At 43.1% G+C, this 12983-nt stretch overlaps 1 protein-coding gene across 1 annotated transcript; it reads left to right on the top strand.

The window, feature by feature from the left end:
• Window positions 1-7403: 7403 nt before the first annotated feature.
• On the top strand, window positions 7404-7946 carry LOC138903451 (uncharacterized). The gene has a single exon (XM_070191423.1). It carries the CDS (start codon window positions 7404-7406, stop codon window positions 7944-7946), a length of 543 nt encoding a protein of 180 aa, XP_070047524.1.
• The last annotated feature ends 5037 nt before the right edge of the window (window positions 7947-12983 follow it).

Genomic DNA, 12983 nt, shown 5'->3' with positions numbered 1-12983 from the left:
TGCACATATTTTTGTGCAGATCCAGGTACATCTTACCAGTTTAGACGTCAGTGAGTTACCTGCGCACGGAGACTTCGAGGTATATCTGCCAGCGTCCGCCGACTCCGGAGTCCCCTTCTATCATTTATTGTTGCTTCCTTATTTGTCTTTAGATCTTGATACATAGAAACACTAAGAATAAATTTTTAGAAGCTTGTGACTTATTTCTACCGGGTTTTGGGAGTTGTAATCATTTGAATTGTAGTTTATTTATTTTCAGATATTTATGATTATTCCGCATTGATAGGCTTACCTAGTCTTAGAGACTAGGTGCCATCACGACCTCCTACGGAGGGAATTTGGGGTCGTGACAAGTTGGTATTAGAGCACTAGGTTCATAGGTGTTATACGTCACAAGCAGGTTTAGTAGAGTCTTGCAGATCGGTACGGAGACGTCTGTACTTATCTTCGAGAGGCTATGGAACTGTTAGGAAATATTCACTTCTTTGATTCCTTATCGTGTGCCTTTATTGATTTCAAAGTTCTAAACAATTATCTTTCTATTCTCTCATAGATGGTGAGGAGAAGCACAACTGGATCTGATGATCAGACACCCGCGCCCCCTGTTGGAGCCGCAAGAGGCCAGGGTCGGGGTAGAGGCTAAGCCAGAGGCCGAGGAAGACCACGTGGTACAGCCAGAGCACCTGCACGAACTGCTGCACCAGAGCCACCAGTAGCTCCAGTTGGAGAGCAGGCACCTGAGACGCCTGTTACTACTCCTGCACTTCAGGAGACTCTTGCCCAGTTTTTGAGCAAGTTTTGGCACTTTAGCTCAGGTAGGATTAATTCCACTTGCTCCTACTACATCTCAGGCTGGGGGAGGAGCGCAGACTCCCGCCGCCCGTACTCCAGAGCCACGTGCCCAAGTTGACCATGCCCCAGAGGTTATACCAGTGCAACCAGTTGTCCCAGTTCGGCCTGATATTAGGACAAAAGTTTCAGAGGGGGAGCAGCTGAGGCTCGAGAGGTATAAAAAGTACCACCCTCCCACTTTTAGCGGTTTAGCTTCAGAGGATGCTCAGGGTTTTCTGGAGGAATGTCACCGTATCCTTCGTACTATGGGTATTGTGGATTCCAGTAGGGTTTCTTTCACGGCATTCCAGTTTAGAGGAGAAGCCTACCAGTGGTGGCGAGCATATGAGTTGGATAGTCCCGCTGAGGCATCTTCACTCACTTGGACTCAATTTTCGGATATGTTCTTAAGGGAGTATGTTCCTCAGAGTCTTAGAGATGCATGGTGCATAGAGTTTGAGCAGTTGCGCCAGGGTTCTATAACCGTGTCAGAGTATGCAGTCCGATTCAGTGATTTGGCTAGGCATGCACCAGCCTTAGTTGCTACTGTTCGAGAGCGGGTTCGCAGATTTATTAAGGGTCTTCACCCTAGTATCAGATACAGTATGGCCCGAGAGCTAGAGATGGACATCACATACCAACAGGTGGTGTCAATTGCTAGAAGATTAGAAGGTATACGGACTCGGGAGAGGGAAGAGAGGGAAGCTAAGAGACCCCGAGATTCTGGAACATATAATAATTCTTGTGCCCTAGTTGCAGCCCGTCATGTTAGAGGTTATGTGAGCCGTCCTATTCATTCAGCACTTCCAGCTTCCAGTGGTATTCTGACTACTCCCAGACCTCAGGTTCCATATTATGCACCACCAGTGTCTTCTGTACCTCCTGTACGGGGTGCTTTCAGCAGATTGTCTAGTCAATAAGGCCCGAGTCAGTCCCAACAGTCACGTCCTCCGAGGGCTTGTTTTGAGTGTGGTGACAGTCGTCATATTATGAGAGATTGCCCCAGATTTAGGAGGGGTGCACCTCCACAAATTTCTCAGGCCCCACCTATTCCACAGGGTCCTCAGGCTTCTCAGGCCATGATTACTACACCAGTTGCCACTCCACCTGCACAGCCAGCTAGAGGTGGAGGTCGAGAAGGTAGAGGTCGCCCTAGAGGGGGAGGCCAGGCCAGATATTATGCCCTTCCTACTAGGACAGATGCCGTTGCATCCGATTCTGTTATCACAGGTATTATTCTAGTCTGTCATAGAGATGCATCAGTTTTATTTGATCCAGGCTCCACTTATTCTTATGTGTCATCTTATTTTGCCCCGTATTTGGGTGTATCACATGATTACTTGAGTTCTTCTGTTTATGTATCTACACCCGTGGGTGAATCCATTATTGTGGACCGTGTGTATCGGTTGTGTTTAATTATTATCAGTGGTTTTGAGACCAGAGCTAATTTATTATTGCTCAGTATGGTGGATTTTGATATTATTTTGGGCATGGACTGGTTGTCGCCCTATCATTCCATTCTCGATTGTTACGCCAAGATGGTGATATTGGCTATGCCGGGTCTACCGCAGCTAGAGTGGAGAGGTACCTCAGATCATGTTCGTAGCAGGGTTGTTTCATTTCTTAAAGCTCAACGAATGGTTGAGAAGGGGTGTGATGCGTATCTGGCCTATGTGAGAGATGTTAGTATTGATACTCCTATTGTAGAGTCAGTTCCAGTAGTAAGGGATTTTACTGATGTATTTCCAGTAGATCTTCCGGTTATGCCACCCGACAGGGATATTGATTTTGGTATTGATTTATTACCGGGTACTCAGCCCATTTCTATTCCACCATACCGTATGGCCCCAGCAGAGTTGAAAGAATTAAAAGAACAGTTACAGGAATTGCTTGATAAGGGTTTCATTCAGCCTAGTGTATCCCCTTGGGGTGCTCCTATCTTATTTGTAAAGAAAAAAGATGGTTCTATGCGGATGTGTATTGATTATCGCCAGTTGAACAAGGTTACAGTGAAGAACAGGTATCCATTGCCACGTATTGATGACTTATTTGATCTGCTTCAGGGTGCCAGGGTATTCTCTAAAATTGACTTACGTTCAGGCTATCATCAGTAGAAGATTCAGGAGTCAGTTATTCCGAAGACTGCTTTCAGGACTCGGTACGGTCATTACGAGTTCCTTGTGATGTCTTTTGGGATGACAAATGCCCCAGCAGCATTTATTCACTTAATGAATAGTGTATTTCAGCCCTATCTTGACTCCTTCGTCATTGTGTTTATTGACGACATTCTGGTGTATTCCCGGAGTCGGGAAGATCATGAACAACACCTGAGGACTGTGCTTCTGATTTTGAGAGAAAGGAAGTTATATGCAAAATTTTCAAAGTGTGAATTCTGGCTTGATTCAGTAGGATTTTTGGGTCATATAGTTTCGTGCGAGGGGATCAAGGTAGATCCAAAGAATATTGAAGCAGTGCAGAGTTGGTCCAGACCGTTCTCAGTTACGGAAATCCGGAGTTTTCTTGGTTTGGCTGGGTATTATCGCCGATTTGTAAAGGGTTTCTCTTCTATTGCTGCATCTATGGCTAAATTGACCAAGAATGGTGCTCTGTTCAGGTTGACCGAGGAATGTGAGGAGAGCTTCCAAAAGCTCAAGACAACTTTGACTACAGCCCCAGTATTAGTATTACCTACAGGTACATGATCTTATACTGTGTATTGTGACGCGTCACATATTGGTCTCGGCGCAGTGTTGATGCAAGACGGTAGGGTGATTGCCTACGTGTCCAGACAATTAAAGGTGCATGAGAAGAATTACCCTGTATATGACCTGGAGTTAGTAGCTATTGTTCATGCCTTAAAACTTTTGCAGCATTATTTGTACGGTATTCATTGTGAGATCTACACCGATCACCCGAGTCTACAGCATCTATTTAAACAGAAGGATCTTAATTTGCGGCAGCGGAGGTGGTTGGAGTTGCTTAAGGATTATGATATCACCATTCTCTATCATCCTGGGAAGGCCATTGTGGTGGCCGATGCCTTCAGTCATAAGGCGGAGAGTTTGGGCAGCTTAGCATATTTACCGGTAGCAGAGAGACCTTTGGCCTTGGATGTTCAGGCCTTGGCCAACCAGTTTGTTAGATTGGATGTTTCCGAGCCGAGTCGAGTTTTGGCTTGCGTGGTTTCTCAGTCTTCTCTTTATGATCGTATCAAGGAACGCCAGTATGATGACCCCCATCTGCTTGTCCTTAAGGATACAGTTCAGCACGGTGATGCCAAGGAAGTCACTATTGGAGATGACGATGTATTACGGATGCAGGGCAGGCTATGTGTGCCTAATGTAGATGGCTTGCGTGAGTTGATTCTCCAGGAGGCTCACAGTTTGCGGTACTCCATTTATCCGGGTGCTTTATTATATAAAAATAAGTTCTGAAAGAACACCAATAAATACTTGCTTGAGTCATTGTAATTAATTTGGATTTTGTGTTTTATCATATTCTATTATAGTGTTACTTTATTTGCAATGTTTGTTTCTTTAAATTTAGGTATCATTTGGTTAATTCACATAATACATGTGATTTTTTATGCGAGGATTAATAGTGAAGGGGCCGTACTCTTATGTAGTCACTATTAATGAGGAGCTTGTTATACATGAAGTACGTACTTTAAGGGGGTATTTTTGTGTTTAAATAGTTTAATTTCCATATTTCTAATACACGTATAAAATAATATATAGATTCCTGCATAATTTAATGCAAGTATTATTTAATATTCCCAAACAAATGTTGCATAGTAGTTATGGCAGTAAGTTTCTCTAATGTTGTCAGTCAAACACTACATTAGCTTATGTGTTGGAAGTATAGTTCTTGATTCTGGTTGTGGATGATAATTTGGATGTCAGAAATGAGTTGGGGTTGATACCATAGCAAAAAAAGATGACTTTTGGTTTTAAAAGTTAGAGAAGTTAAGGGGCACGTTATAGCATGCTCCTAACGTGCCCCATGATTATTTGGTGAATTAGAGAAGCCAGAGTAGTACATTTAGGCCCTCAAGTAAGAGGCAAAGGTGCCAGCCAGAAAGGCAGCACTGTTGGCCCTCATTGCGTGCCCATCATCGAAGGTGGTTGGCCAACCGTGTGGGGCGTGCGATAGACGCACTATGGCTCAAAAAAATTCAATTGTGCGATGGCTACACTATAGCACGCCTTACTCACACTATAGTGTTTAATATGTCTATTGAAATGCTTGACAACTTCTAGTGTTAGAGAACTAAAACACTTAATTAAATATTTGATCATTTGAGACATGTCTAAATGAGTCGATATTCAAAGTTAGGATTCATATATTCGACCTTAATTAACTTGGGATTATAGCGTAATTATTGTTGTTTTTGAAGTTGGACTTAAATATTCGTAGCTTTTATAATTTGAAGTAAAAAAGAATGGGAAAATTGAAGATTGTGTGTGAAAGTTGATGTTGAAATTAAAACACAGTGCAACATAAAATTTCCTAGGGTTATAATTTCCTACGGTTACTGGAGGTGTTGTTGTATAGGGTAAAATTATGTTCATATTAAATGCTCGCATGATAAAATGACATGTGGAGCCGAAGGCAGAAGGCAATCAGGTCCGAAGGCAACGATCCCGCTTGTTCCCGATGGGAATAATGTTCATAAATGAAAAATAAATGTCTACCACCCGATATCATTTAATGGAGAACATTCTGTAACATTAAGTACGTAGTCCATTATAGAGAATATGGCATTCATTGCCTACCATTACATATTCTTCAATGGCCCTCATAATTGTCATTTAAGAGGGCTTGATCCTAGGACCTTGTTCCCTAGGCGCAACTATAAATAAGGAGCTCAACAGTCATTGTAAGGAAATGAATGTTTCGACAAACTTATGCTATACAATGTTCAAAGCTTAATAATATTTTATCTTCTTGCTTATAAATATTGGTATTGCTTCCTCCGAAAGCTCTGCTCCCGGAAACAGAATTTCAGCTGTTTTATTTTGATTTCAACGCTAAGTCTTATATCCTTGTTTGATTTATTTATAATTTTTGGGATCAAATCGATTCATTTGTCTATAAATCACATATAAATTCAATTGTACCGTTTTACGGGTAAATAGTCTGGCATCCACCGTGGGGCTTAGACAATTGTGTAATTAAGTTGATCCTTGCATCTATTACTAACCTGTTTGATTCTTTGTTCTTAGCAAAAATCATAGAAAATGGCATATAACGATGTCAACATAGCGCACAATGTTGAGGCTTAAGGAAATCAGCCTCAACATGAAGATTCGATCAGTGATACCCGCAACGAGGGGGATGAGGCCACGCCGGTTCATGGAAGGCAATATCCACGACATGTTCGAGAGGCAACTCCCGATGATGCTGAAGATGAGCACGTCACTGAAACAGTAATGATCCTGAGATGCTGTTCAAACCAAGCGTGACACCAGAGTTGATCCCGAAGCGGTTCAAAATGCTAGACGTGCCGAAATATGATGGGACTGCGGATCCCCAAGAGCACATCACCGCCTATTCAATGGCAGTGAAGGGGAACAATCTAGCTCCGTATGATATTGACTCAGTTTTATTGAAGAAATTCGAGGAGACTCTCAGAAAGGGAGCCCTGACATGGTATTCGCTCTCACCCGAGCACTCAACAGATTCCTTCGAGATGCTCACAGATTCTTTTATCAAGGCCCATGCCGGGGCCAGAATCATACAGGCCCAAAAAACTAACATATTCAGGATTGCACAAGGAGAGTCCAAATTATTGCGGGAGTTCGTGATCAGATTTCCGAAAGAAAGAATATTGCTCCCAGTCGTACCAGAAAAATAGGCAGCTGAAGCATTTACTAAAGTGCTGAATCCGAGAAGTTCCAATGCTTCCCACAAATTAAAAGAAAATCTGCTCGAGTTCCAGGCAATAATATGGGTGGATGTTCACTACCGGTACGAGTCAAAGATAAGAATTGAGGATGATCAGCTTGGTTTCCCTGCACCAACCAAGGGTCGGGTCAGGAAGAAGAATAAGAAGAAATCAAAGGAGCATTTCGACACAGATCGATGGTGTTCAAGAGGTCGGTTTTTTCCCTATGAACGGGCTGAAGGAGGCGGTAGAGGTTTTCGATCGGCAGATAGATTCGCTACCGATAGGAGAGCTGATCGTGGCGGGAATAACATGTCATTGCAGGACAAGAAGATATCGAGTTCCCGAGATTCCTCCTACCCCAGGTTTTCTGAATACAACTTCAACATCAGCGTAGTAGAGCTGGTGTCGACTATGAGGAATATTAAGGATGCACGATTCCCGAAGCCAATGAGGTCTGATCCCAGTCAAAGGGATCCTAATTTACGGTGCGAATACCATGGGACCAACGGTCACCAGACTGGGGACTGGTGGCATATGCGCGAGGAGGTGGCGACATTGCTGAAAAACGGCCATCTCAGAACCTTCGAAAGCAGGAGAAGACCCTCCATGTTTGAAGATCAACATGATTTTTTTTGGGGGGGGGGGGGAAATTAATGGTTCAACATTTTCGGCAGCAAAAAAGATGAAGGTATCAGTAACCCACAGTAAGAGACTCCTAGAAGTCACTGAGGATGACATTACCTTCACGGAGGAAGACGCAGATGGACTACTGCTACCGCACAATAATGCCTTGGTAATCTCTTTAAATGTCTTGGATTTTAAAATTAAACGTGTTTTGGTGGACCTAGGAAGTTCGGCCAATATTATCCAGTGGAAAGTGCTGGAGCAATCCAAACTGACCGGAAGCATTATTCCGGCCACAAAACTCCTCACCGGGTTCAATCTGGTAAGGGTGACAACCCGAGGAGAGATCCTACTGCCCACGAATGCCGAGAGAGTGATGAAAATGACCCTTTTCGAGGAAGTAGACGGCGATATGGGCTACAATATTATCCTGAGGAGACCATGGTTGCATGAGATAAAGGTCGTGTTGTCAACATATCATCAATTACTGAAGTTCCCAACTCCCGAAGGAATTAAACAAATAAAAGGAGACCAACCGGCGGCAAGGGAGATGAATGCAATCTCAGTTTCCAGTAGCAAAGGGAAGGAGCATGCATCATAGCAATTATAGGAACCAGCGCCTGCTCTCTAGCCGAGTGAAGTCAACCAAGGGGAGGAGTCATCGGAATTCTATCAGGTGCATAGATATTTCCAGGTGCCGGAAGAAACAAACGCAACAAAATGCACAACGGAAGAATTTGAGCAAGTTGCGTTGTTCGAAATATTCTTGGAGAGGAAGTTTCACTTGGGGACAAGACTGAACTCCGAGCTTAGGACTGGATTTATCGAATTTCTTAGATTTAATGTTGACTGTTTTGCGTGGTCGCATGTGGATATGACAAGTATCCTGCCATAAGTGGTCGTGTACAAACTAAGCCTGGATCCCAACATCCCTCCGGTAAGACAGAAAAAACGTCCTATTGTCGAGGTCAGAAACAAATTCATCAAAGTAGAGGTAACGCGTTTGCTTGATAGCGGTTCAATCCAGGAGGTAAATTATCCTCACTGGCTAGCTAACATAGTAGTAGTTCCAAAGAAAAATAATAAATTTTGCATGTGCGTAGACTATAAGGATTTAAATAAGGCGTGGCCAAAAGACTCGTTCCCATTGCCAAAGTTCATATGATTGATGTGACGTCCGGGCATGAGTTAATGAGTTTCCCCAATGCTTACTTCGGGTACAACCAAATCAAGATGAACCTGGAGGATCAGGAAAAAACTTCGTTCATAACAAACTTCGGCACATATTGCTATAATGTGATGCCTTTCAGGCTAAGAACGCCGGAGCCACTTATCAGTGGCTCGAAAACCAAATGTTTGAGAAATAAATAGGGAAAACCATGGAAGTTTACATAAATAATATGCTGGTTAAGTCCTTGAACGCATGTGATCAGCTTAAACTCTTACAAGAAACCTTTGACATCCTAAGAAAGCGTAACATGAAGCTTAAACCCGAGAAGTGTGCATTCAGAGTCAGCTCTGGTAAATTCTTGGGGTTCCTGGTGTCTCAAAGGGGGATCGAAGTCAACCCCAATAAAATTAAAGCCATCGAAGACATCTCAGACCAGTATCAAGTGTTGAAAGAGGTTCAAAGGTTGACAGGAAGACTGGCCGCTTTAAGTAGATTCATTTCCCAGTCTTCGAAAAAATGTCATCATTTCTTTTCGCTCCTCGAAAAGAAGAACAACTTCGAATGGACTTCGGAATGTCAGCAGGCTTTGAAGGATTTGAAAAGGTATTTGTCGAGTCCTCTATTACTGTCAAAATCGGAGTAAGGCGAACAACTACTGATCTACTTAGCAATCTTGGAGGTAGCGGTAAGTGTTGTTTTAGTCCGTGAGGATGAAGGTACGCAATATTCTATCTATTTTGTTAGTAAAATTTTAACGGGAGCAGAAACTTGCTACCCACATCTAGAAAAAATTTCCTTTGCTCTCGTAGTCCCTACTTGAAAGCTTTGACCTTATTTCCAATGTCAATCGATAGCTGTGGTGATAACTTTTCCCCTGCGGAATATTCTTCGTAAACTTGAACTTTCAGGTAGGCTGGCCTAGTGGGCCGTCAAAATAAGTGAATTTGATATAGAGTACAAACCTAGGACTGCGATTAAGTCACAAGTTTTTGCCGACTTTGTGGTCGATTTCAGTTGGGGACTGTTACCTTTGGCTAGCAAGGATACAATAATGGTGTCAGAATGGACATCAGGAGTTTGGACTTTGTTCACGGATGGAGATTCCAATATGAAAGGGTCTGGGCTCGGCGTAGTGTTAATCACATCCTCGGGGGAGACCCTAAGACAGGCCAAAAGAATTGTTCCTCTAACTAACAATGAAGTAGAGTACAAAGCTTTGATTGCAGGAATCGAGCTGGACCGGGGACTCGACTCTGAGGTCATAGAAATCAAGTGTGGCTCCCAATTGGTAGTAAATCATGTCTAAAGGATCTTTGAAGCCAAAGAGGAACGCATGCAACAATATGTAGTTAAAGTCCATGCTCTACTCGCACGGTTCAGGGAATGGTCAATTACTCATATCCCGAGTGAAGAAAACGCATAGGCAGATACATTAGCCAATCTTGGATCGTCCACATAAATGAAGGGATCAGATTCCGGTACGATCGTGAAGCTTAAGCATTCGGTATTAGACATATACATCTATTACGAAGTAAACGCAATCAATTTGGTCTGGGACTGGAGAAATGAGATCATTGACTATCTCGAGCACAGAAAACTACCTGAAGATTCCAAGGCATCTCGGGTGCTGCGCACTAAAGCAGCTCAATACAGCTTCAAGGGAGGTCAACTGTATAGAAGATCCTTCCAAGGCCCGTTGGCCCGATGTTTGGGAGCTTCCGAAACTAACTATGTCATTAGAGAAGTCCACAAAGGGATCTGCGGAAATCACTTGGGCGTGGATTCCTTAGTGTTAAAGCTAATTAAAGCAGGATACTACTAGCCTCGGATGGAACAAGATGCTAAGACTTATGTACAGCAATGCGATCAGTGTCAACGCCACATATAAGGATGGCAGTCCCAAAAATAGAGAATAGAAAAATATTACAATCGAAGAGCCAACCTCCGTTATTTCAAAGTAGGAGACTTGGTTTTCAGGAAAGTAACTCAGAACACCCAGGAGCTCAATACAGGGAAGCTAGGTCCAACATGGGAAGGCCCCTACCGGGTTTTATCTGTCACCGGGAAAGAGTCATACGAATTAGAAAATCAAGACGGAGTAAAGTTGCTGAGCAAATGAAATGTGGCGCACCTCAAAATATACTATTGCTAATGAGCCTCGCCTATACTAAAAGTGAGTGCTGCACTCTTTTTCCCTTCACCCTGTTTTGTCCCAATTGGCTTTTTTTTGACAAGGTTTTTAACGAGGCAGCAACGGAAAGCATACTATGAAGGAAGCTTTGTCAGTAGAAATAAGACCTTTAAATGACAAGATATGTAAGAAACGAGCCACTACAGAGCGGTTAGATAGTCCTTTACTCGGTAGCAACGTTCCTACCGAGAAGTAAAGTTTGCTATCGGTCCAAAGGTTACCCGATCGTTCATGAGTGCAAGTCACTAGGGGATTATTAGTAATCTTTGGCTCAATAGAAAAGGTTCCTAAGGGGAAGTGAACCTTACTATCGAACTAAAGATTTTCTAACCATTCACTAGTGGAATCTTCAAAGGAGTAAGGCTTCCAGTATTCAAATTCGCATTCTTCGCATTCGAACACTGGGGGGGAATGATATGAGAATACGGAAACAATGTGCCACATCGACCGGGACTACGAAATCCGAAAACAAATTTTTATCATCCGGACCGGGAACTGCGCGGCCTGCCACGTAGAAATAAATTGTACAAGTTAGCCACATGTAATGGCAATTTCTTTTTAGCACAACAAATGTTTATGTATTTTTGAAAATGGAAGGAAATAAATAAAGTCCTTTTATTTTTTATTTCTTGTCCTATCGATAAATAATTTTATCATTTGAAAGTTAAACAAGTACTTCATATGCTAGTGCCGTAATGAACACGAGATGTACTCTTCAAGAGCACCATAAACATAAGAGGTCCCTCTCTTATGAAACCCTCATGGTAAAGGGTTGATTCTGGAAGAACATACGCCCGGAATCTAAATGTTATCGGAGAAAAATACACCCGAAGCCTTGCATAATTTGACGCAAAGAGAAAAACTTGCTCAAAAGTTAAACAGAAAGTACGCAAAGAGAAAAACTTGCGCAATACTTAAACGGAAAAATTCTTTTACATACAGCAAACGTGCCAAGCAGCACAAGTACAAAAATATGAAAAAGAAAAGCAAAGTGAAAAGAAAGTAAAAAGCTAAGCTATTGCATCCCCGGAATCTGGAGGAAAGGAAGCATTTGCACCCCTAGGAGAAGTAGGCGGGTCCGCCGCCGGCTCAATATCTTGGCCTTCATCATCATCCCCTTTTGGTTCTTCTTCAGTTCTCGAGAACTCGGAACCGGAACCAGAAGAGTCAGTAGCATCAGGTTGGACCGTGAGACCCCTTCGGGCAGTTGACTCCAGCTCACAGGCCTTAGCGATTTCAGCATCAAAGTCAATGATGCCTACTTTGGCCTCTTCCAATGTTTGTCTCCTCATGTTATACATAGAATATGTTTTGTCAAGAATGAGGGAAGCTGCTCGGCATTGAAGTTCTTCTTTAAGATGGTCAACCTCGGTTGAAAGGTTATCCCGCTTAGATCTAGCGGCCTGGAGGCTGACATCAAGGTCACGGACAATGGATTTAAAAACAATATTATGCTCCATGACTTTCTTATGCCTCTCTTCCAACCAGGCATACTTCTCTTCGGCAGAAGCAACTTCCTCAGCTTTGGAGTTCAAGGCTGCCTCCAAATTATTCAATCTTTCAGTAGAGGAAGCCTCGTGATCGAACGCAGCAAGAACGACATTCTGGACCTTAACCAACTTTGACCTAGATTCTTCAAATTGTACCCTTAGCAGGGAGGCCTTTTGGCCCAGGGTCACTACCTCTTGCTCGCTTTGCTGCAACCAAGCCTCTAACTCAGCGGCCTCAGCAGCTTGTGCTTCCAGTACCGAGACGACCATCAATTTGATCTCGCTCGGCCAACAATTGATCTTGCTCGGAGGTTAGTTTCTCCTTGTCAAGGATCAACCTTTGAAGGCCCTCGGAAGCAAGGAAGTTAGCCTGCAAAACAGAAAGTACAAACTAAAAACCCTGCCATAACAAAGATAGGAAAAAACAACAAAGGAAACAAAGATGGTACCATCGATGCGTTATGCATGGTATTGTTCAATAAATACTCTCCTAAGAGAGATTTTATTTTATTCCTATCCTTTCTGAAGCTAGAGGCTTCAGATAATTAGCAAGTTTCACCGGTCGGGACAACAGATGGCATCCGGTAGAAATCGAGAGGGAAATACTCCTCCTCCTCCTCTGAAGATTTTCGGAGGGGGCATAATATTTATGCCCAAATTTCCCATGAACTGGGGACTGGGAAAGAGGGACATCCTCCTCTCGGACAACTGTGGTCGGTGGAGATGATGTAGCAGTTGCCGGTAGAGAAGGCAAAGTTGGCGAAGAAGGAAATGAAGCTAATAGCA

The sequence above is a fragment of the Nicotiana tomentosiformis genome, chromosome 12 (genome assembly GCF_000390325.3).
Source record: "Nicotiana tomentosiformis chromosome 12, ASM39032v3, whole genome shotgun sequence".
NCBI lineage: Eukaryota > Viridiplantae > Streptophyta > Magnoliopsida > Solanales > Solanaceae > Nicotiana > Nicotiana tomentosiformis.
Note: the sequence above shows the minus strand (reverse complement) of the source record. Positions and strands in the feature narration are given on the sequence as shown.